At 43.4% G+C, this 26,397-nt stretch overlaps 1 protein-coding gene across 4 annotated transcripts in view; it reads left to right on the top strand.

The window, feature by feature from the left end:
• DPYD (dihydropyrimidine dehydrogenase) overlaps positions 1–26,397 on the top strand; it is a 537,474-nt gene that overhangs the window by 23,627 nt on the left and 487,450 nt on the right. For all 4 annotated transcript variants that reach the window (XM_081193976.1, XM_081193978.1, XM_081193977.1 and 1 more), the window contains exon 2: positions 22,642–22,752. In XM_081193976.1, coding sequence (XP_081050102.1) covers positions 22,642–22,752 — 111 coding nt within the window. The remainder of the gene's footprint in view (positions 1–22,641; positions 22,753–26,397) is intronic.

A 26,397-nucleotide genomic window follows, 5' to 3' on the forward strand; every position in this document is an offset into this window, starting at 1 on the left:
GAGAGATACAATGGGGCAGATAACTTTATAGGTGAGATCTTTGGCTCCATGAGAGGTCCAGAGAATGGCAGCATGAAAATGGGCCTTTTCTGCAGTGGCTCTCCATTGGTGGAATGCTCTTCCCAGAATGGCTCACTTGACACCTTCATTGCACATCTTTAGGCTCCAAGTGAAAACGTTTCTCTGTAACCAGGCCTTTGGCTGATGTTCTATGGCCTTTTCATTGTGTTTAAGGGAGTGGGATCATGGTTTTGTTTTGTTCCTGTTTTATGATGTAGTTTGTCTTTTCCTTTTGTATTTTCATGTTGTGAACTTCCCAGTGATATTCAGATGAAGGGCTATATACAAATTTAAATGACAACAACAACAATTTTATTATTTATATGTTGCCCATCTGGCTGGGTTGCCCCAGCCACTCTTGGCAGCTTCCAACAAAATATTAAGGACACAACATTAACCGTAAATAACTTCTCTGAATAGGGCTGCCTTCAGAAATAATAACAACATTTTTTGTGGCACATGGTATTAGCATAAAGGTAAAGGGACCCCTGACCATTAGGTCCAGTCGTGACCAACTCTGGGGTTGCAGCACTCATCTCGCTTTATTGGCCAAGGGAGCTGGCGTACAGCTTCCAGGTCATGTGGCCAGCATAACTAAGCCGCTTTTGGCAAACCAGAGCAGCGCACGGAAACATCATTTACCTTCCCGCCAGAGCGGTACCTATTTATCTACTTGCACTTTGACGTGCTTTCGAACTGCTAGGTTGGCAGGAGCAGGGATCGAGCAATGGGAGCTCACCCCGTCACGGGGATTCAAACTGCCAAGCTTCTGATTGGCAAGTCCTAGGCTCTGTGGTTTAACCCACAGCGCCACCTGCGTCCCATGGTATTAGTATACTTGCCTTATATTCAGTTAACAAGGGGGAGAGCATTCAAAATCTCAAAGTGTTCTATGTGTATGAATAAGAACTGTGAAAGTCTTCCTATATCAGAGTATAGGTCTATCTACTAGTCCAGTATCTATCCTGCTTCCCAAAGCCAGCAAACAGATGCCTCTGGGAAACATACAAACAAGGCTTGAAGGCATCAGGTATTTTCTGCAGTCGCTCCCTGGCAACTGGTTTTCCAACTTGAATTCAAAGTTTTGTTTGTGACCTATAAAGTTCAGGTCCCCAATATATTTTGGAGTGCCTATCTAGACCCTTCCGTCTTTATTTGGGGCCTTTCCCTGGTTTCCTGCTGTGAGAAGTTTCAAGAGGTTGCAACAAGAGAGAGGGTCTTTTCAGTTGTGGAATGATCCTTCCTTTGAGGTCCACCTGGCACAATCATTAACATCCTTTCAACCCCAAGTAAAAGCATGCCTCTTCTCCAAGGCATTTGATGGTTTAAGATAATTTTGCTGCCTTCTGGTGGCATGTTTTTTGCTGCCATTTTGTTTGGTTTGGTTTGTAGGTTTTAACGCATTGCTTTTATTGTAATGCATCATACTTTTTCCTGATTTCATGCCACGGTTGTTGTTTTTTTTATTTTGCAAGTTGTTTGGAGACTGTCAAATGACCTATAAATTGAATTGTTGCTGCTGATATTATTGTCTCTGAAAATCTAGATTCCTTATAGCCGTCATGACTGGTAGTCAATAAGAGATGGATGCTACTTTAATTTGTCTGCTCCCCTTTTCAAGCTGTGTGTGTTAGTGGCACTCTCCACTGCATAGGCCAGCTCTTAGAATCCTCCCTCTTAGAAGCACTGCCCTGAAGAGCCCTGCTGCTACCACATCCTGTTGCACCTTTACCTGTTATCTGACAGAGGTGTCTGCCTCTCACCTACTGGCTTTGGCATGCCAGCCACCCTGCTTCTGGGGAGAATGAGCTTAAGCACAGAGAAGCCGGTTAAAATAAAGGAACTTTAACAAGCTTTAATGAGATCCAACGGGTGAGGATACATAAAAGGGAAGAAAATGAGTTCAAGTTCTACACCAATAGACATTAAATAACAGAATGTAAAATGCCCAGCATTGCCCTGACTTAACGTGCTTAACTTGCCTCCGGGTCTGTTATATATTAGAATGGAGTCAAAACTGGCTCTCTTCTCCGGTGACCTTTTTTACCAGTTCAGAGAGTGGGGAGGGTAAGTTTTTGGACCAATGAAAAGCCATGGTTTTCTAACCTTGCAAGGGGAACTTGGAACCCTCATTGCCAAGTCGATGAGGTTTGATTGCAATAACCACATCCTGTGGGAAAGGTTTAGTGGGTGCATAATAAGCTCCTTGCTCTGGCCGTGTTAGTTGTGCCCTCCTCTGCCAACTCAAATGCATCTAAAATGAACACATTTCAGTTGTGCCAAAGACACATTATTGTTTCTGCTTGCCCATGCTTAAATTGTTGGAAGTTCCTTGCCTATATGTGGGGAACAGCAAAAAATAAATAAGCCAATCTGTTTACATTGCACATCCATGTTCTTTATATTGGTAAGGGAGAAAGGGAGCCATTAGATATCTACCTTTCTCTTCACTCCTCACCCCCAATCCTCGTTGCCTTTGACTGTCAAAGGCTGTTGGAACTCTATGAGACTGGAAAGGATGAATGAATGACGTAAAAGCTGAGCTTGAATGTAGCACTCACAGACCAAAAGTGGGCCTGGTCAGCAAGTCCTTCACACTCATTTAGAGCCATGCATTCACAAGGCATGCTTGGCTACTTTGCATTGTGGGTATCACTAATAGCTTAGATGTGGCTGATTCTGGCATTCCTGGACAGTAGGGCCCATGGTAGACTTGACTATGACATTTTAAAAATACCAAGCAGTTTCTAGATGCCTTTGATCAAATGAATGACACAGCCAAAATGGCACTCCTGCTTACACAACTGCCTTCTTTCCAAATCCGTAAACTACAGTCCAAACCATACTATGGTATGGGCAGAGGGTGCTACATATGAACTGCAGTGCGGAATAGAATCACATTATGGGTGCGTACACACCATACATTTAAAGTGCCATTCCCCCCCCCCCAAGAATCCTGGGAACTATATTTTATCCTTCAAGTAGCTACAATTCGCAGCACCCTTGACAAACTACAGCTTCTGTGATTCTTTGGGGAAAATAATGTGCTTTCATTATATGCAACCCTACTCATAGTTCTAGGCTATGGTGAAAAGTTACTCATTTTCTTTATTGTATTTATCAAAAATCATGCAAGTTGGGCGTAACAAGCAGCTGGGCAAATGAAACAAGCTTGGGGCAAAATCCAAAGCGGGCAGGGATGGTTTCTCAACCAGAACTACTGGATCACCTAAATGATGCCATAGCAAAAAAAGGACTCCCAGAGTGTTGTTTCCAGTTTCCTGGAAACATCCTCACATTCTATCTCTCGCACAGGATGTCACCTAGTAGCTGGCTCTTGGGATTGAAAAGCCTGCAGACTGGGTCTTCCACCATTTCTGTGACACCTCTGTGTAATTGTATACATATATGAACTTGCGATGGTGCATGCTGCTGGCATCATAAAGATGATTCAGGCTGATGGCCAGACATGACAGATTGGTATGGGATGCCAACATAAAGCCAGTTTGCACTTGTCTGGCGGCGCAGCAGCAGTTTGCCGATGTGTCACTTTATGGGGCTCAGAGTGTTAGTCTTAAAATAAAAACTCTCTTCTAAAAAGCTACACTGGTTGGCAAAAAAATAACTTGCTGATTAAACTTAAAAGCAGAAGTAACTTCAGTTCTAACTCATCCTGTGATTGGAATCTGTAGATCATTAACTTTCTGCCGGCTGATGCATGGCCATCTGAGCCCATTTTGGGTTTGAATAAACATTCATAACCTTTTCCAGGACAGGACCTTTAATCTCCCGGCAGTTTGGATATTAGGCAGGTTGAGCTTCTAGGATGTAGCCCAAAGGAAAGTAGTGCATATTGATTTTATTGATTCCAACCCTGCTGAAATATTATGTACTTTAAAAAAGAAAATCAAATGCATGGGCAGGATAATCCTCATTTGGCCCTGGAGTGTTTAAAACAATTCTTTGTTGTTTGGGCAGCGTGTGTATGTGGGAGGCTGATCTTAAAAAGTCTGCAGATTCTCCAACAACAACTGAACAGAATGCACTATACCTTCTTTGTATACAAAGTTTGTCTACCAAATGAATATGTATCCCAAATGAAGGTCCCATTCCTGTACTTTCACTCACTGGAGTAGTTGCATTTGTTTTTGTATTACACCGAACTTGAGTTGCAGTTTCTCCTTATTTGCCTTGAATGAGATGTAACTCTGACTATTCAAACATTTACATTCAGGTATCCTAATCAAGATTAAACAGCTGAACTGTTTAAAATTTTAAAAGATGATGCTGTTAAGGTGCTACACTCAATATGCCAGCAAGTTTGGAAAACTCAGCAGTGGCCAGAGGATTGGAGAAGATCAGTCTACATCCCAATCCCAAAGAAAGGCAGTGCCAAAGAATGCTCCAACTACCACACAGTTTCACTCATTTCACATGCTAGCAAGGTTATGCTTAAAATTCTACAAGGAAGGCTCAAGCAGTATGTGGACCGAGAACTCCCAGAAGTGCAAGCTGGATTTCGAAGGGGCAGAGGAACCAGAGACCAAATTGCAAACATGCGCTGGATTATGGAGAAAGCTAGAGAGTTCCAGAAAGACATCTACTTCTGCTTCATTGACTATGCAAAAGCCTTTGACTGTGTTGACCACAGCAAACTATGGCAAGTTCTTAAAGAAATGGGAGTGCCTGATCACCTCATCTGTCTCCTGAGAAGTCTCTATGTGGGACAAGAAGCTACAGTTAGAACTGGATATGGAACAACTGATGTGACGTATTTTATCAGCCGTGACCCCCGCTAATTGATTTACACACCTCGATTAGCGGTTTATTGCTGCCCGGCACGCTTCCACCTCTTCGTCACGGTCAGCAGAGTTTCGCACAGCGTTGTAAACTGTCACCAACTGGATTCAGCTCCCGACAAACACACAGAGTCCCGTTTGTCTATATACAGCATTTATTTCCAACATTTCTCAGGATTTTCCAGGGCTATTAGCAGCCATTCCAAGCCCACGTCTTTTCCCCACAAAGTTCGAAGTGGGACTGGCAAACTTTGCCCAAGCTCCGCCCGAGCTTCTAAAAATGACGTCAGAATGGTGTAGCATCATGGGAAAAGCTTAACTCGTTAGGTTCCAGCTTCCACACCCCCCCTTGCTGCACCTTCTGACAAGACCCTTTTGAGTTCAACACCTTCCCCTTTGCCTTGTGCTCTTTTCCAGCATCTTTCCCAGGCACCCGTTGAACCCCTTCAACACTCCCAGAATCACACTGTGTGAACCAGGCCCATGCGCTTGTCGCCTGGTACCTGTCCGGCGGAATTCCTTTCGTTGAGCGACTAGATCTTCTGGGCACAAACTCAGATGTAACCTCTGACTCACTGCCACCAGAACCTGTGTCCTCATCCTCACGGGATTCCCCTTCTGACTTAAAACGTTTTCGGACCTTCTCCATTACACTTACCGGAGAACTGGGCTCGCTTTTGGGTGTTCTCTTAACCTGTGGAGAAACTACAGATACCTCCTCCTGCTCCTGACTTTGGTCAGTTCCCTGATCGTCATCATCAGACTCAGTTTCTCCTTCCTCCCCCTCTTCCCCCTCAGAATCTTCCTGTTCTGAATCAGAGAGACATTCTGAAAGAACATCACGCTTGGTAGCAGGTTTTGACTTTTCATCCTGCTCATAGAACTCAGCGTGTTTGCTGATCAGTAACTTACTCTGATCACCTGATGGAAATGCAAATCTCCACGCATTTGCTGTTGGCTCATACCCACAGAAGATCATTTTCCGGAACTTGGATCCATCTGGCCCCTGCAACGCAGCAGGTACTGACACAGAAGCAAGCGATCCAAACCTGCGTAAAAAATGAATCTGGGGTTTCCTGCCATGCAACAGCCCAAACGGTGTGTCCCCTACCATGGAATTGTAGGTGCGGTTCCAGGTGAAGCTCACATACTTGATTGCCTCCAACCAAAACCTTGGAGGTAACCCAGAATCTTTCAGCAACACCTGAGCAGTTTTAACCAGAGCCTGACTCATCTGCTCTGCCTTCCCCCCCTGATTGGGTGCAGTCACTGTGTGACGTATTCCTTTCTTGCGAAAGTACTTCTGCAAAGCAGAACCTGTAAACTCAGCTCCCCTGTCACTTGTGACAGCTTGCACTTTGGTGGAAAACTTTTGTTCCACCTCCTCAATCCAACGTTTGATCAGCTGTGCTGCATCATCCTTGGATTTGAGACCATGTGTCCAGGAATTCTGGGTAAAATTATCCTGCATTGAGAGCAGATATCTTGACCCTCCCAGACTTGGTTCCTTCACAGGACCCCACAAATCTACATGAATTTGTTCAAAAGGCCTAGTGGTTATCCTCTCAATCTTTGGATAACCGCATCCTTTTATCTTTGCCAGCTTGCAAGTTTCACAACTTACATCATGTCCACATTCTGAAATCTTACACCCTTTGGAAACTTCCGGCAGCACCTGTAGTTCTTCTACTGAACTATGAGCCGTCCTAGCATGCCAAATATGTGCACATTGCACTTGAGCGGGAATCTCAGTACACAGGGCTTGTGCTTTCTCAACCTTCCCCTCACCCTCCAGAGACGTTTTAAGAATGAAAAGATCATTCTGCCCCTTTTTAACCTTGGCAAGCATCCTCCCTCCTTTGGAGATTGTGCACACATCATCCTGAAAAGAAAACGTAAATCCCTTTTTCAGTAAATAAGGCACAGATAACAGACAGTGGTGCAACCCAGGAACGGTACAACACTCCAGCGTTTCCTGCAAAACACGAAAATGCAGATTTACAACGTTAGTCAGATTTCCTTTCTGTCCATTTGCAAACAGTACAGATTTCCCGGCAGGTATTGCCGTGCACTTCCACCTCTCAACAGCAGGTGTCTCTGGAATCAAATTGCGGTTAGCAGCAGAGTCAATAACAAAGCGAAACTGGGAATTTTCCACACAGCCGTCTTCGAACAAAGCCATGCTCGCTGCTATCTGATACGTCTCCTCACGTTGTTTTCCACGTCCTCCTCTTGCGTTCCCAGGCTGGCCTTGTCTCCCAGACTGGTTCCCATGGAAACCCTGATGATTTCCATGGTAGGTGTCCTTGAAGGCTTCCTGCCCAGCTGCTCTCGCTTTCTGTGGGCAGTCTCTTTTCAAATGCCCGTGAGAACCACACACGTAACACCGACGAGCTGCAAAAGCCTGAACAAAGCTCTCATCTTGCTTCGCCCCCCCCTTTCTCCCGGTGGAGCTTGCTGCGCCAGACTTGCTCTCCCTGAGCCGTCTCTCCTGTTCGTCAGCCAAGCGTCCTGTGACGTAGGCCAAAGTCAGATCTTGCGGATTCATAGATTCCAAAGTTAGACATAAATTGTCATAACTTTTGTCCAGAGAGCTTAGCAAAATATAAACCTTCAATTCATCAGTAAAGTTCACCTGCACCAGCCGCAGTTCATTAAACACAGAGAGCATCTCTGTAACATGTTGTCTTATGTCCCCACCTGGACGTAGCTTCATTTCAAACAACCGCCTGGTGGTATGGATTTTAGCACCAGCCGTGGTCCTGTGGTGCACTCTTTCAAGAGCAGCATAAGCTTCATGCGCAGTTTCCAAACCCTCCACATGGGGCAACTGTGAACCCTCCAAACTGAGCACTATAGCTCCCAGGGCTTTCTGATTTTTCCTCCGCGAAGCATGCGCATCTGCAATTACTGCTGCTGCAGCTCCGGCTGCTGGCTGAGGCAGTGGAGGCCCTAGGACCGCGTCCCACAGACCCTTGGCTACCAGCCAGGCCTTCAGCTTTCTGCTCCATTCTCCCCAATTTTGGCCGTTTAATTTTTCGAAGGGTACGGAGAATGATTCATGGCCGTCCGCCATCTCTTTCCGTTCTCCCAAAGGGGCCCCAAGCTGTACTTACAAACGCACCAGCTCCTCCGGCTCCTCAGCTCCGTGGAGAAACGATACCTCAGCTGTTCTCTGCAACTTGGCTCCACAGCAACGCAGGCACTTCTCTGCGTCTTGCAGCTGCCGCTTGCTTGTTTGCCGACACAGCAGATCAAAGCCTCTGCTCGACACCGCAGAGTTTTTACAGCTCCCGCGACAGTTTTACAAGCGGTAATTTATGGGTCCCATAACCTGTGACGTATTTTATCAGCCGTGACCCCCGCTAATTGATTTACACACCTCGATTAGCGGTTTATTGCTGCCCGGCACGCTTCCACCTCTTCGTCACGGTCAGCAGAGTTTCGCACAGCGTTGTAAACTGTCACCAACTGGATTCAGCTCCCGACAAACACACAGAGTCCCGTTTGTCTATATACAGCATTTATTTCCAACATTTCTCAGGATTTTCCAGGGCTATTAGCAGCCATTCCAAGCCCACGTCTTTTCCCCACAAAGTTCGAAGTGGGACTGGCAAACTTTGCCCAAGCTCCGCCCGAGCTTCTAAAAATGACGTCAGAATGGTGTAGCATCATGGGAAAAGCTTAACTCGTTAGGTTCCAGCTTCCACAACTGATTGGTTCCAAATTGGGAAAGGAGTACGGCAAGGCTGTATATTGTCTCCCTGCTTATTTAACTTATATGCAGAATTCATCATGCGAAAGGCTGGGCTGGATGAATCCCAAGCCGGAATAAAGATTGCCGGAAGAAATATCAACAACCTCAGATATGCAGATGACACAACCTTGATGGCAGAAAGTGAATAGGAATTAAAGAACCTTTTAACGAGGGTGAAAGAGGAGAGCGCAAAATATGGTCTGAAGCTCAACATCAAAAAAACAAAGATCATGGCCACTGGGCCCATCACCTCCTGGCAAATAGAAGGGGAAGAAATGGAGGCAGTGAGAGATTTAACTTTCTTGGGCTCCATGATCAGTGCAGATGGTGACAGCAGTCACGAAATTAAAAGACGCCTGCTCCTTGGGAGAAAGGCGATGGCAAACCTAGACAACATCTTAAAAAGCAGAGACATCACCTTGCCAACAAAGGTCCGTATAGTAAAAGCCATGGTTTTCCCAGTAGTGATGTATGGAAGTGAGAGCTGGACCATAAAGAAGGCTGATCGCCGAAGAATTGATGCTTTTGAATTATGGTGCTGGAGGAGACTCTTGAGAGTCCCATGGACTGCAAGAAGATCAAACCTCTCCATTCTGAAGGAAATCAGCCCTGAGCGCTCACTGGAAGGACAGATCGTGAAGCTGAGGCTCCAATACTTTGGCCACCTCATGAGAAGAGAAGACTCCCTGGAAAAGACCCTGATGTTGGGAAAGATAGAGGGCACAAGGAGAAGGGGACGACAGAGAATGAGATGGTTGGATGGTGTTCTTGAAGCTACCAGCATGAGTTTGATCAAACTGCGGGAGGCAGTGGAGGACAGAAGTGCCTGGCGTGCTCTGGTCCATGGGGTCACGAAGAGTCGGACACGACTAAACGACTAAACAGCAACAACAACAACATCCTAATCAAGAAGCAAAATACATGCCCACTTCCTAATGTTCCCATTTTTTTGGGTGTGTGTGTGTATCATAGGATTTAGACTTTGGCAATAGAGAACTAGAATTAGTGAAGGGTGTCTTTAAAACTTGCCCAAAATGGGATCAGTAATATTTGGCATTGAGAAGGGTCATGTTAAATTACATTTACACAACTTCGGTTCTATCACATTTTTGTTGTTAAGCTGAGATGAAAAAAGTGAATTGCCACTTAGTTCAGCCAATTTCCTTGGAGAGGCCATCACTTCACCAGCTTTTCCATGTACACCATCACAGTTCAACCAGTCCCAGTCAACTGGCTAGCAGATTTCCCCCTATTACATTGTGGAAATCAATGCTTTCAAATGGTGCAAAAATCTGAACTACAATGTTATCTTTTGGGCTTTGTATGCAATCCTGGCTGTGTATGGAAATGTTAACCCTTATAACAATGAAATCCTTGCTTCCACATGTTGTAGATTCTATTATAATTTTTCTTACATATCTCCGAGACAGGTTGGTTTATGTGGCAAAATGTGCTTGCATCCCTAGAGCAGGGGGGTCTCCGAAAAATACTAGAACCTCGCTGGTTCTGCACATTCAATTCAGATGTTCAGAATCAGATCACAGGGGCTCTGCTGAAGGTGGTTACAGCCTAAATAGTTAGAGAAGACTCACTCACCAATATTTTGGTGGAAAATTATTTCTCTGTCACGAGGTCAGCTATCAAGTCAGTCAAAGAGAAAATTAATTAATTCTGCCTCCATATGATCTTCCCATCCAGATTCATGGAGCACAAAAATAAATGTTCAGTGAAGCGGAGTGCATAGCCCAAACCTTTCACATTTGATGGGTAATTACACCTACAATTAGACCAATAATTTACTTAAGAGTGAATGTTTATGACGTGTAATATTTTGGAAAAGTCTTAGCTTCCGCTTACTCTTCTCAGCCTTTGGTGTGTGGATGTGTTTAACTTTCAAAATTTTGTCCTGCTCTTTCTTTCAGTCTTTGCTGCCACTTGCATGCCTGTCTACAATTTTAGAGCAATTCCATGGTCTGCTTCAAACTGTGGATGGACAATGGTGTGTTTGAATGCTTCCACACATACATATTCCTAATTATTAGCATTGTAGGGGAAGTGGATTCTTCCATTTCTCCTTGTTGTGTTGCATCCATTCAGAGAGTGGGGTTTTTTTAAGAGGAGTATTCAGATACACGCAGTCTGAAGTGGTTCCGTTTCAACAGGACTGCCATGAGAAGATTGTTAATGTTTAGGTACCTTGAGAGCCCAGTACCTTGAGAGCCTCTGTGGTGTAGTGGTTAAGAGCAGTGGACTCATAATCTGGTGAACTGGGTTTGATTCCCTGTTCGTCCACATGCAGCTGCTGGGTGACCTTGGGCTAGTCACACTTCTCTGAAGTCTCTCAGCCCCACTCACCTCACAGAGTGTTTGTTGTGAGGAAGGGAGGGGAAGGAGAATGTTAGCCGCTTTGAGACTCCTTTGGGTAGTGATAAAGCGGGATATAAAATCCAAACTCCTCCTCTTCTTCTTAGGTAGACTCAATGCATTAAGCAAAGAGGAATATCAATGCCATCTTTGCCTCCCAAGTGCATTCCATGCCTCTCACTCACTACCTCATCTTTGCTGGTGACTCCTCCCAGTCTAAGCTTCAGACACACAAGCATAGAACTGGGAATCCCATGGTTTCTGCCAAATGGCTAGTGTCAGCTTGAATTACACTGGCTAGTAGGTGAGGGCGTATCCTCACTCTACTTTTGGCACTACGGTTCATTTGTAAAACTCTGCATAATCAGACTGGATTGGGCCAGGCAGAATGGTGTCTTCAAGATGAATGGTTCCTTGCAAAGTGGATTAGAATTTGTAAGTGTGAGCAACTTGTCTCTATCAAACGAGCATAATATTAAGATGCATTGAAATGCTTAATGAAATTAACTGAAAATAAATATTTTGTGGATAATGGATTAGTAATGGTATTAGTTATCATTTAGCAGTATACTGGGAATAAATTACAATGTGTTCAAGCTGCTTTCTTTTGGTAAAGAAGTTAAATTGCATTTTTGAATGTAGGATGTGGAGTTCATCCATTGAGCTGGCCACTGAGAACTCCTGTTCATGCTTTCCTGAGCAAATTTTTTTCTATTAACCCTACTTGATTCCCACCCCCACCATTTTTAATGTGCTGTTCCATAAATCAGATACACTTTATAAAACCAATTATTTATAATGAGCTATGGTGCACTGCCAGATATTATCAGTTCAGTGTCAAACCAAAGAGCTTGGTGGGTTTAGGTCTTGTTTTAAGTACTTTGCGCCTTCAAATTTAGTAAGCTACTTGCAAGGTGATGTTGTGCTTTGTAGTCACATATATTTGCTTGATTGGGGAGACAAGGGTGCACAGGTTGACTCGGTAGTACCAGGAGGCATTGTTTGTAGTTACTTTTGCATCAGATTCCATGCAGAAGTTGCCAACCTTTTTAGACCTGTGGTCATGTTTGGATTTTCGAATGAGTGCTGCGGTCAACACTACCTTTGGTCACTTCTCTCCATTGGATTAGCATCCCCTCCAGGACAGAAAGAGAGAAAGTGTGGAAGTGCACACATCATTTCACAAGGGATCAAGGTAGATCTAGCAGAATCAATCTGAGCCTTGAAAGCACATGGAGTTGAAAGAGGAAATGGGAAACAGTATCAATTTTCCAGCTTCCTCTTTCCGTTCAGTGTGCTTTTCAAGTGGGAAGAAGGTAGCCAACGTTTAAACCTAGCATTCATGAAGCCCCAGAGCCTCCCTAGTCATTGCTTCCTTGGTCCTGAGGTGCTGAGGGTGGTTACATTTTCCTTCAGTACATAGAGCTGAAAGAGGAAGTTAGAAGAATGACACTTTCTGTTATGTACTGAGTTGAATAGGATCCAAAATGCAGCAGTCTGATTGGTTCTAGAACAATAGGATTCAGAATGCAGCAGTCTGATTGGTCCTAGAACAATGCCACAGTATGATTGGTCTGCAGGAGCCACCCAATCCAGCTCCAGATGGAAGTGAACCCACAACCTGATTTGCCTACAGGAGAATTCCAGAATTAGCCAATCACGTGCAGCCCATTGTGTAAATAATGTATATAAAGCAGATACTTTGGGGAAACTTTCATTCATCCTCACCACTATGAGCTGAATATAGAGCATGAAATCCACTCTCGACTCTGAGTATATTTCACTTTCCCACTTCCTCTTTCAGCTTTATGTGCTTTTCAAGGCTCAGTGTAATGTCTTTAGTTTTACCCAGATCTCTTGGGAAGGCAAAGTGTGGGTACTTTCTCTTGGGAGTGGGGAAATGGTCAGAGAGGGTAGTACCTATGGCACTTACTCAAAAAATCAAATGTGCTCAATCAATCAATCAATCAATCAATCAATCACTTTATTGTACTAGCCAAAGGCCATGACAGTTTATATACCCAATTCTTTCACTTTGCTTAATGGACTTGCACGGCTTCCCAGATGTCCTGCACAAAATAAACAGATTAGGATCATTGCATTTTCTCTCTGCCCCCTCTTTTCCTGGCTGCTCTGCTTTTTTCTGAAACAAAGTCCAAGGGTATAAAATATAATGCCGTGTTAAGACTTGCAATCTGGATAGGCCTTTTTAATAATCCACCTTGTTTGCTTGTTGGGCAAGGCATGTGGGTTCTGGGAGTATTGGGGGTTCTGTCTTTCTCCTTTTCACCCACTTACTGTGGGGTGGCTCTGAGGGTTAGGGTATGCACAATTTCCCTGTATTTCCAGAACCCTTGGAACCGAACCACCGCATAAGATGCAATCGTATGCTATACCTGAACTGTACAGATCCTGCATTATGTTCCATCTGACTTGCCAATCTGACTTGCCAAACATTCATAAGCTTACATCTTAATGGTGATGTTCAAATGATTGTTACCTGATCAGAAGATTAATTTCAAGCTCAAATAAAACAGATGTCTTGGGGAAATCTGCAGATGCTTATTTCTCACTGTGGATCAAAACTCTTAAGATACTTAGCTTAATTGTTCTAATCTGCCCATTACTTTTTGGGAGGGGGGCGGAATCATATTCCAATTGTTCTCGCTTGGGAAACAGATGTACTTTGTAATACACTGAACATGGCTTGCTGTGAGGGATAAAGTAGCGAGTGGTTTATAAAAAATGGTAAATAGATAAGTTTAAGCTCCCCTCAGCATACATTCCAAAGCCCACCTAATCAATTATAGTTTGATCAGAGGGCTGCTTTTTTGGGGGGGGGGTGGATTTATTTTGTAGCCTAAATTAGATGTGTGTATGTTTTCATTCACTAGAACTAAGCCAGGGGCGGAGCTAGCTTTGTAATTCCTACTCCACCCCCCCCCCCATGTGTTTGCTGGATACATTTTAAGAAATGTCTGAAGAGGGTGGCTAGATTCCTCCACGTTATTATTCACAGGCAGGTACAGGGCCTTCTCGGTAGTGGCGCCCACCCCTGTGTAGTACACCCTCCCATCAGATGTCAAGGAGATAAGTAACTATACAGCCTTTAGAAGACATCTGAAGGCAGCCTTCTATAGGGAAGTTTTTAATGTTTAATTATGTTTTTGTATATGCTGGAAGCCACCCAGAGTGACTGGGGTAACCCAGTCAGATTGGCAGGGTACAAATACAGTGGTACCTCGGGTTACAAACACCTCAGGTTACAAACACTTTGGGTTACAGACTCTGCTAACCTGGAAGTAGTACCTCAGGTTAAGAACTTTACCTCAGGATGAGAACAGAAATTGCGTGGCAGAAGCGGGAGGCCCCATTAGCTAAAGTGGTACCTCAGGTTAAGAACAGGTTCAGGTTAAGAACGGACCTCCGGAATGAATTAAGTTCGTAACCAGGGGTACCACTGTAATAATTATCATTATGGAGGGAGGCGTGGACAGAGGCTAAGACATGGACATGTAGCAAGCTCATGGCCACAGTGATGGAAATGGCTATGGTTTACACAGATTTATCTGATTTCTGGGCTCGCTTTTGCCCCCACAGCTTCTAGGATCAGAAGCCCCATGCCTCTGAATGCCAACTGGCAGGCAACAACAGTGAGAGAGGGCTGTTGCCTGTATGTGGGCTTCCCAAAGGGCTTCCTAGAGACATCTGGTTGGTCATTCTGGCAAACATGATGCTGGACTAGGTAGGCTAGTGGTTTTCCACCTGTGTGCCGTGGCACCCTGGGGTGCCTTGAATGAGGTCAGGGGAGCTGCGGGCAACACTGGCCTCGGTCCCTCTTTCCTTCCCTCTTGCCTCTGATGCCCTCTCATCTCTCTGCCTCCCAGAGGCTTGCACAGCTGTTGGTTGCAGCAGCCCTGGCTCCAAGCTGTGCAAGAGAATGGTGCCTCTGGGGCTGGCCAGTGGGTGCTGGTTGCCAGGAGCTGAGGCGGCCTGGGGGTGAGAGAGGCCAGCCAACCAGTCTGCCAGCCCTTGCTGTTGGGAGCGGACAGACAAGTCCCAGGCTTCTGTGGTACAGTGTGAGGAGGCACCTCTTTGAGGGCAGGGGAGGGGGCTCAGAGACTGGGGGCGGCAGCAGCGACTGCCCAGAGGACTCTCAGGGAGAGGGGAGAGGAGAGGCAGCTGAGGGAACACTCCACAAGGGAGTGTGTTCAAAAAGGGGTGAGAGGCTGCCAGCTCTGCAGGCAAAGGGTGACATAACTGGGCTCCTGAGCCCCACAGGGTGCCGCAGAAAGAATGGAGTTGGTCAAGGGAGGTCAAGGCAGGCCTTTGGTCTGAGCCACCAGAGCTCTTTTTATGTATGATTGATGAAGGAACTGAGCAATGTGAACTTGGCCCTTTAAAATAACCATTATGCAAGGTTGCAGGAGTGTGTCTACTGTCCCAAAGTAATTCAGCTGTGGATTTGTGCACACCCTAAAATGTGGGCCATTTAACCTGTATAAATATGCAAGTCAAGGATTTCTTTCTCTCTCTCTCTCTCTCTCTCTCTCTCTCTCTCTCTCTCTCTCTGTGTGTGTGTGCGTGTATTCTTTTGTTGAAGAAGGCCACACCTGCCTTGTCTTCTGAACACTAAATATTTCATTAAGAAAGTCCTCTGGCTTCTGAGATTTTGTCAGGCGTTGCCTAACATGCTTCTAGCATACCTTTGGAAGCATGAGGACTAGAATGTTGTGGTACTTCTTAAAATCAAAAGATTGAATTTTGCAACTGCTGCCCACTATCAGGTTCTGTGTTGCTTCTTGAAGAACATGAGAGAGAGAGAGAGAGAGAGAGAGAGAGAGAGAGAGAGAGAGAGAGAGCGCCATAGGATGCAATTCCACACCCGCTTACATGGGAGTAAATCCTATTGAACTCATTAGGACTTACTTCTGAGTAGACAAGTAAAGGATTTCATTGCATGTTCTGGGGCATCTTCTACTACATTGCACCTGAGCCGTTTCCTTGGTTTTATATAATGGCCTTCAATTCCTCAGCCCCCCTCTTTAATTAACCACAATTTTCCCTTGAAAGGCACCTAGAACAAGTCAGGTTGTAGAATGATAAATTTATGATAGATAAAACTTTGCTGATTCCAGAGTCAGATGCTTAGGGTGACTGGAGAAAGCTATCATCTTTTGCCAGGGAGACTTTTCCAGGTTTTTCGTTTGACTTCTCAAAAGTTTTAATTGGAGCTGCTTTACATAAAATGTGTCACAATGTCAAGATAGTATTTTTTGTAACATCTTGTGTGACTTAATGGAATTCTGCTCCACAAGGCTATCGCTTCTGATGACACACGCAAAAGCATACAAAACATTTTACAATATAGAGAGGATCAATCTGAAACTTTAAAGCTATCATAAAGCTTATAATAATAGAAGGGAGGCAGAATTTTAGGGGAGTTTTTTCTTTTTCACGACACATTAGTAGAAAGATGAGAGAGATTGAGATTGCAGTAGAGACCTATATCAGTCCAAGGCTGTTTTTTTATGCTAGGGGGTGTGTGTTTGAGAAATGCAAATCACTCAGGTTCTTGAAGACAAGAATGTGAAATATTTCTAACACTGAGGTGCTCCTGAAATAGTACGCAACTCACATGGATCCACAAGTTTACACCCGAACTAAATTTTTATGGGTTTAAATTTTTACGTGCGAAACTTATTCTTTCAGTGAGGTAGAGCTTTTTCAAAATAAAAGCATGCAAGCCATATTTTTGGCCCCCCATGTTTTCTGTCAGAGTCATTTAGACCAAACTTCTGTTTTTGCAGCAATCAGAAGCCTAGGTGAAGCCCACAGGTCTTCAACCAGTACAGTGGTACCTCAGGTTAAGTACTTAATTCATTCTGGAGGTCCGTACTTAACCTGAAACTGTTCTTAACGTGAAGCACCACTTTAGCTAATGGGACCTCCTGCTGCTGCTGCGCCGCCGAAGCCTGATTTCTGTTCTTATCCTGAAGCAAAGTTCTTAAGCTGAAGCACTATTTCTGGGTTAGCGGAGTCTGTAACTGAAGCGTATGTAAACCAAGGTACCACTGTATTGTGCTATAACTGGATATATGTGTGGCTGTCCTTGAGTCCACCCATGTACATCTTCCATGACTGCTGCCAGCCATTATCCCCACTCCCCATCCATTACCCCCACTCCCCATCCCCATTATATTTACCAGCTATCAGTGTTCTATGACTATAGAGCATGCTTAGTCCCTGCTGGAGTGTTTTAGGGTGTGTCCCCAAAATATTTCTTTTAAAAATTGATACTTCTGTAAACCTTGGCATTCACCCACTTCACTGATACCTCGGAATAATAATAATAATAATAATAATAATAATAATAATAATAATAATAATAATAATAATAATAAATAATAATAATAATTTATACCCCGCTTATCTAACTGGGTTTCCCTAGCAACTCTGGGCAGCTTCCAACAAAAGATTAAAAAATACATTAAAACATCAGCCATTCAAAACTTCCCTAGACAGGGCTGCCTTCAGATGTCTATCTAAAGAAGTGTGCATGCACACGAAAGCTCATACCAATAACTAACTTAGTTGGTCTCTAAGGTGCAACTGGGATATGGACGCGGGTGGCGCTGTGGGTTAAACCACAGAGTCTAGGACTTGCCGATCAGAAGGTCGGTGGTTCGAATCCCTGCGACGGCGTGAGCTCCGATTGCTCGGTCCCTGCTCCTGCCAACCTAGCAGTTCGAAAGCACGTCAAAGTGCAAGTAGATAAATAGGTACCGCTCCCTCAGCCAATAAAGCGAGATGAGCGCCGCAACCCCAGAGTCGGTCACGACTGGACCTAATGGTCAGGGGTCCCTTTTTAAGGTGCTACTGGAAGGAATTTATTTTATTTTATTTATTTTGTTTCGACTATGGCAGACCAACGTGACTACCTACCTGTAACTTCTTAAGAAAGGACAGTGCCATTTTTGACTATGTAAACCTCGATCTTTGGAAATCCCTGCTTTACACACCTCTCACAAAGATGGCAGGTGGTGGAGAAATTTGTCTTGGATCTGAGTGCTTTCCATGTCACAGTTACCATTATCTAACGCTCTTCAGAGTCTTGCATTAAAAAAAGAGAAGTTTAAAAGCATTTTACTCGTTCTGAAAGAAAATATTTCATAAGTGTGTTTTCCCCTGGGTGTGTGTCCCTTCCCCCCATAATCAAAAATATAAATTATGATAAATAAAGAATTAAAGCCTCTAACCTCTAATGGATGCTGGTGGTATTGTGTGCCAAACACATTTTGCAACGTTATTGCTGAAATACGCTGTACTGTGAACTCTTCCTGGATTTCAGCAACTGTTACCCTCAGAGCCATCCTAGCTGATACAGAATTCCAAGAGTAGCAAACGCCAGGGTTTCTTCCAAGAGTTCTCTTTTTAAACCATATGGTGTCATGCCCAATGGATTACATCTGTTATGGTATGATATTAAGAATATATTATTCAGTTCAAAGGCTGCGGAGAGATTTCTAGCATGTCGTCTGTTTAGCAGTGCCGTATTAAACATTTATAAAAGATAGAAGCCTATGCATTTTAACTTCCATAAAAATAGGCTGTAAGACCAGCCCCTAGACTCCTCCTGCGTACTTTAGCAGCTGGCCACACATCTGGGTTCTTTAGAGGGCCTGCCTGGGCCTGGAATATTCTGCGGGGTTTTTTTTAACAAAAATTGCACTTCTAGTTCATATGAGGGATTTCATCTCCGTGGCTTAGGACCAAATGAGGCGTTACAGTGGCGCGACATAACTCATATTGTGCTGAACTTGTGTGAAGTGGAGCTGAGACAATTTAAAGCGCAGCGTTACCCACGCAGGAGGGGGGAACTGAAGCGTCGAACATCCCATGTGCTTGTTCCCAATATGTTTTCTCTCTGGGCTTTTCTTCTCCTCCAGGCAGGAGTTGCTTTTTGGTTCTGGAGCTTCACTAGAAGAAACAACCGGATGGAATGATTTTGAAAGTTGTTGTTGTTTTGCACCAGTACTGAATTTTCAATCTCCGGATCAGGGTGGATTTGATTTAAGTCACGATTTAAATCACTAGTCAGTAAGACTTGATTTAAATCAGTTTTTGTCTCTGTGTTTTTAACAGAAAGACTCATTCTTGCCACTATAATCTTAATATTTACAGTGGTACCTCTGGTTACAAACTTAATTCCTTCTGGAGGTCCATTCTTAACCTGAAAACTGAAACTGTTCTTAACTAGTGGCGTGCTTTCGCTATTGGGGCCTCTTGCTGCCGCTGCGCCACTGGCACACAATTTCCATTCTCATCCTGGGGCAAAGTTCTCAACTTGAGGTAACTCTTCCAGGTTAGCGGACTTTGTAACCTGAAGCATTTGTAAGCTGAGATGTTTGTAACTCGAGGTACCACTGTACAACCAGATGAAAGTTTGTTTTTGGAATAATAAATTTTCAGAGTTGTTTTTACAGTTATAGCAAAAATTACTGATTTGTTTATACTATTAGAAATACATAAACAGATAGTTATGAAATTATTGTGAGGTTTCAAAAGTATATATTTGGACAACTTTTCTGTTTATATTTGGACAACTTTTCTGTTGTACTTTATTGGAAGGTGAAAAATAATCATTTCCTTAATAACAATTCAAACCATTTATTTAACTAAAACAATAACATTATAGTATATATGTATCCATGTTTGTTAACTGATGTGGTTAAACAATTTTTTTTAAAAAAAACCAGACTGAGTTTTAGCACTCATGAAAAACTTAAAACAAATCCTTATTTCCTGATGAATAGCCTTTGGACTATAATGTAACTTAAATAGAAAACTATCTTTAGAAAGATGTTTCCTCCAAAAGCATTTTATTTTAAAAATCTATTTAAATAAAAATCTGATTTTTAAATTTATTTTTAAAAATAATTTATTTTTATCCACCCTGCTCCGAATAAGCACTTGCTCTTCTTATGTCATATCCATTCCCATGTACTGTTAAAACTCATTTTTATCACAGACCATGTGACCAGGTATGAGGTGGTGGAATCCTAAAATGGCAGAGTGGATTGTACCATTTCAGGTTACGGGTGTGTATGGGGTAGTGGTGGCGCCACTTTCTGAATGCTCCTCCATGTAATGGCTTGCCCAAGTATTCAGAAATGTGTCTCTCCCCCCACCCCCAATTTGCAGTGTAAAATGATGCAAACCACTCTATCACCATCACACCTTACCTGAATTGTTGGAGTTAGTTTTTTAAAAATTCCTTCTCACTTTCCAGATCATGACTTTTGCAGCACTTATGAAAGAAAGAATGTCATTGAAGATTTGCAGAATGTCTTGGTCTTTTGACCAGGAAACAAAAGCTGGACATGACCTGGTAGCCAGGAATAATATTTTAAACTGCTGTGGAGAGAAGGGGCCTTCATGTAATCTGCAACAATGATTTGCAAAACTCTGGAGGGATTCTTTGCTGTTCTTCAGTAAAATAAAAAAATTCCTTCCAGTAGCACCTTAAAGACCAACTAAGTTAGTTCTTGGTATGAGCTTTCGTGTGCATGCACACTTCTTCAGATACGAAAGCTCATACCAAGAACTAACTTAGTTGGTCTTTAAGGTGCTACTGGAAGGATTTTTTTTATTTTGACTATGGCAGACCAACACGGCTACCTATCTGTAACTAGATCCAAGAGGTACATCTACTTCAGTAAAATAGTAGCTTTTGTAGTTTGCATCATTCTCTGTTCTACAATGTCAATTCTTCTGATACCTGATTACTTTTTTAACATCATTTGATCAAAATCTGGCTATTCACGTGCGTGTGTGAGAGTGTGATAGCCTGGACACAATTACCCATACATTGGTAACATTACATTTAGAATAATGCAGTGTGTCGTACATGGGACCGTCTTATGGTTGCATGATATACTTATTGCATCTGGGAATATGAAACACATCTCATTGGTTTTGAGATAGCGATGCTGGCTTCCAGTTCATTTCTGAGAAAATCTGAAGTTCTGAGTGTGACATATAAAGCTCTTAATCAGCCTGTGAACAGGGTACCATTCTCTCCTGCATAAGCTTGCTTGGGTATTAAGATCAGCATCTGGGGACCTGCTTCAAGTCCCACTGCCTTTGGGGTGAAATCAAGGTGGTGACCGTTCACAGGACCTTTTCAGTTTTGGCACCCTATTTGACAGATTCTTTCTACGGGCAGGTTCACCAACTGGGAAGCATAGCATTCAATTACAGAGCCGATGTGATGCTCCTGCTGTTCACACACATCCCTGACCTCTCCCCTGGCATGTCCCAGCAAATCTATTGCTAGGAAGCTCACATTTTGGCTTTGCCCTACTGGGTGAGCTGCTTCTGAGAGCCTTGGCCGAATAACAGTCTATGGCTAGTCATATGTAGGTACGAATGGCAATGGCATAGGAGCAAGCCATGCAGCGCCAATTTACATTAGAATTTCATGGCTTGGGGTATAAGTTTTGAATGTCATTTGCACAGTGCTCTGTTTAATTCCCCCCCCCCCCCCGAATGCCAAGTTGCTTTAGAAACATAAGACCTGCATCACCTTGAAGGCCATCAAAAGTGAACAGTGTTCTGTTTTTTCTGCTTTCTGCAGTAGACTACCATGATTACTTTGCCCTTGTGCAGGGATGCTTTTTTCCTGCTTGGCAGGGGGTTGGACTCGATGGCCCTTGTGGTCTCTTCCAACTCTACGATTCTATGATTCTAAGAGGAGCAACTGCAATTGTATACACCCTTACTTCAGAGTTAATCCCATTGACCTCTGTGGGGCTGATTTCTGTGTAGACATCCATAGGATAGCATCTGTTCATTTACATAGGAGAAGGCTGCTCCCGGAGTGTGGAAAATGAATCTATAGCACAGTGCTGCAAAATCATCTGGTTTTGAAAACAGAGGGTGTATTATTCACAGCAATCTAGAGCAAATAAATATGGTGTATGTATATGGAATTTAGACAGAGAGAAGATTTAAAATGAAAATTCTTGCAGGTTAACGGGAGAACTAAGTTTATTAAATGGGACACGGGTGGTGCTGTGGTCTAAACCACAGAGCCAAGGACTTGATGATCAGAAGGTCGCAGTTTGAATCCCCATGACGGGGTGAGTTCCCGTTGTTTGGTCCCAGCTCCTGCCCACCTAGCAGTTCGAAAGCACGTCAAAGTGCAAGTAGATAAATAGGTACTGCTCCGGAGGGAAGGTAAATGGCGTTTCTGTGCGCTGCTCTGGTTCGCCAGAAGCGGCTTAGTCATGCTGGCCACATGATCCGGAAGCTATACGCCGGCTCCCTCGGCCAATAAAGCGAGATGAGTGCTGCAACCCCAGAGTCCTCTGCGACTGGACTGGCGTACCTTTACCTTTGCCTAAGTTTATTAAAGCAAACCAACATAACTCTTATTTCTAACTCTATTCCAAATTCATAGAGCCTTCAAGAGGGAAGACTAGGCAACTTTAATTGTTACTGAACGTGTTAAAGTCTATTTTTTACAGATAAGTTTCACACACACACACACCTAGAGTGCTGATTTTGTAGGTTTGTTAAATTTTCTTTCTTAACTGTGTCCATGCCTGAACCTTTCACTTTCCCCCAAAATCAAAGCCTCGTTTTCTCTATCCACAGAATATCCTAGCACTAAACCCCCGAAGACAAACTCACGCTTCTTTGAATTCAACTGCAGCAAAGAAACATGAGAAAAAGCACTGGAAAAGGAATGCAGATAAAAGCTGCCCGGTAAGTACCACAGCTGTTTCTGCTGCTTTTCACACACAACTTGGGAACGCTCACTGCCTGGATCTCAGCATGCTGGATCTTTCAAGTCAGATCTTCCTGATCTAGAAGGCTTCCTCAGACCACGGTTGGCTGGTCTGAATGGTACAACACACAATGGTGTCATTTGGGGGGGGGGAAGGATGTGATCTATTATTCCAGAAAGGAAGGAGGGAGTGCTTGCACTTGTCACACATTCCTAGTCCCTCCAGACCATGTTTGGGAGGATGAAGAACATTATGTCTAAATGCAGCCATCATTTTGTGTCTTGCTGAGTTAAGCTTCCAAATGAAAGAAGATTAAGGAGATGCTCTTAAATTAACTTTATTGTGAAAAATGCTATTGCAAGTGGAAACCACATAGAAAATCGGTTTAAATTATGCTCCTTGTCTGCTTGGGTTTCTATTATAAACTTTTTTTAAATTCTCTGATAACACCCCCTTTCTCCTCCCATAAAAGATGCTGTTGGTTACTTGTTATGGTCTTAAATCCCATTGTTAATTTTGATTCTCTGCCCCACGCTGCCCAGTGCTATGTTGCAAGAACGTCCTGATTAGAAGGGCTATAGAATGATTTTTGTAGTCATGCAGATGTTAGAGGTCCATCCATCTCAGAAACCAAATTAAATTGTGCCTGGTGCTTTCCCATTTTCAAACCTTGTTACAATGAGTACCCTAGAATCAGTTTTAAAAGATTTGAGAATTTCCATCTAGACCCTGTGAAATGCATAGGGATTGACTGAGCCATCAGTATATATATAACTAGAGCATATACTGGTCTACCACATCTGAGTATTGGGGTTTGGGGGGAGGCAAGAATTAGGAAGTGGGAATTACTCTGGAATATGTGGAGGGGGGAAAGTCTCATGTTTGAATGTTCTCCAACAAAAATCAGAAAATCCCTGCACCTACAATACTAGCATGTCACAAGAAAATTCTTATTGCTTTATCCTTCTTCCAACATGCTAGGTTATGTATTTATTAAATTTATATATCACCCTTCATACAGGGATCAAGTGTAAGCTTTTTAGACTTGTGGATATTCCTGGCGGGTTCAGATTACCCTTTCCCCCCTTTGGATAGTATTTATTAGATGCTCTTCAGCACCATGTGTGCTTTAAAAAACCCCCACATACAATGTCAGACAAATCTCTCTCTAATCACTACCTTAGTTCAATAGCAATTAGAGATATGTAGGTAGAATGCTAGTTCTATGAAACATTGATCTTTTCAATCACAACTATTCAGCCAATAATTGGTGTAATTTGTCAAGGGGCATCAAAAGGAAGGACTTTGACATTGGACTCTTTGAACTGATGTCTGTTCTGAGCTACACTTTCCCCCCCTGCAATATTTCAAAGTCCATTGCGTGTTGACTTAACATTGTGGAAACTGCACAAAAAAGTATTGAAGTGATTGTGTGTTTGAAAAATAATGTTCATACATATTATTTACTGCAAATACAAGAACTACTTTTCAGCTCTTACTGATCACTTGAAGTCAGAGATCTTAGCCCAGATCTAGAGGATCACTGTCTGAATAAAGCTGTGCCCCCAAAACGGGCAAATTAATGTGCTCTAGAAGTGATTGGGAATCACATGATGCTAAAGATGCTTAGCTGGCAGTGTTTGTAAAATGCTGCCGACACAACTGTTCTTCTAAGCAAATAAGCCTTGTGTTTTTAGATGGGGGAATTTTACTCTGCACGCTGGTTCAGCTTCCACTTATGTTGCATCTGAAGTCGATGGGAATTGCAAGTTCTCATACTCTCTGAGGATTTGGTTCAAAAGCTCCGAGAACAAACTAAATTCTTTTGATTATCTGCTATACTTTCTAAGTTGTTTGTTATTTTTCCTGGTTGTATGCATAGTTGAAAGTGTTTATTGACTCTGCTTAGATTAAAGCTCAAACGACTAATACGCTTGGTTTGAATTCACAGTTGACGATAAAAATTTAGATAAATCCAGTTAGGAATAGTAGTGTTTGAGGCCTTTTAAAAAAAGAAAAGAAAGCCTGAATAGCAAAATAAACAGAATTTTATTCACACAACTTTGTTGTAGCAGCTTCCTGGGGAAAGGGAAGAAAGGAGATGCTCTCTAGCTCCCAAGTGGTTTTGGTTTATTCTAGCAGTGTGGAGAAGCTTACCTTTTGATGATTGTTATTCAGAATCTGTAAGTTTTGATTTCATGTACCATTTGCCAGGAAGGTAGCAGAATCATGTGTATGGCTTGTGGGGGGTTTTTTGTAGCTGACTCTGAAAAACCTTACTACAAAAGCTGAAGACTAGGTGTAGGAAAATGTATTGCTAGGCAACACTATATTACCATGGATCATAGTTTTGAGAATGTCCTGCTTGGAGCTGGTTGGGTAGAAGCCAGGAGGAGGAGGAGATATCTCAAAGTTGCAGGAATAAATTAAAGGAAGGATTAGGGGAAAGTGTTATATTGCAGAAAGCAAAGAAGCAAAGGGTTTTTAGTTAACTGGAGGACTGGTTCAGACATAACCTTAAATCAGCCTTCCCCAACTTGGAACCTTCCAGATGTTATTTGACTATAAATCCCATCATCCCTGGCCATTTACCATGTTTGCTGAGTTTTGGTCCAAAACATCTGGAAGCAAAAACATATTCTAGTAATTTGAGAATTAAACTAGCCTCCCTCAGTACTCATATATTCCCATTCTCCCTCCAGTACAGATGAGAAGCCTTTGCCTCAATATTTTGATTAATCTTAATTGAAGTTATTGGAAACAAGCCAACTTCAAGCCATGGTTTTTGAAGCTGGCTTATTTTCCCTAACTATAGTTAAGCTTAACCACAGTTTAGGGTTCATAAGGTAAAGGTAAAGGGACCCCCTGACCATTAGGTCCAGTCGTGACTGACTCTGGGGTTGCGGGCTCTTCTCGTTCTATAGGCCGAGTGAGCTGGCATTTGTCCACAGACAGCCTCTGTGTCATGTGGTCAGCATGACAAAGCTGCTTCTGGCGAACCAGAGCAGCACACAGAAACGGCATTTACCTTCCCACCAGAGCGGTACCTATTTATCTACTTACACTTTGACGTGCTTTCGAACTGCTAGGTTGGCAGGAGCTGGGACCGAGCAATGGGAGCTCACCCCGTCACGGGGATTCGAACCGCCGACCTTCTGATTGGCAAGTCCTAGGCTCTGTGGATTAACCCTCAGCGCCACCCGTGTCCACACTAAATTGGTGAATCAAACCAAAAGCAGAAGCGGTATACAGTCGCACCTTGCCTCTCCAGCACAAACTTAGGAAGGCTCCAGTCCTGCGAAGCCCTACTGGTCACAGGGCCCAGCTCCTGCATGCATTCCTGACAGCCTACAAGGCACCACGGAACCGTCTTAGCGACTCCATTCTGAATTTGTTGTAGGGTTTACTCCTCAGGCTTTTCTTCTCCCAAAGATATCTCACCAGGCAACAGAGGTTTAAGATAAGAATTTTCCTTCTCCTGGTTGGGCTACCTTCCCAGGTTGATGAGCCCCATCTGCCTCTCAGAGGTGTGTGTGTGTGTGTGTGTAAATAAACTATCTTTCATAAAGTCACTACAGTCGCCATCGTTCCTCATTCCCAAAGGAAACACACACCCTGGATA

Source organism: Podarcis bocagei (assembly GCF_964188305.1).
Source record: "Podarcis bocagei genome assembly, chromosome: 5".
In the NCBI taxonomy this organism is placed as follows: Eukaryota; Metazoa; Chordata; class Lepidosauria; order Squamata; family Lacertidae; genus Podarcis; species Podarcis bocagei.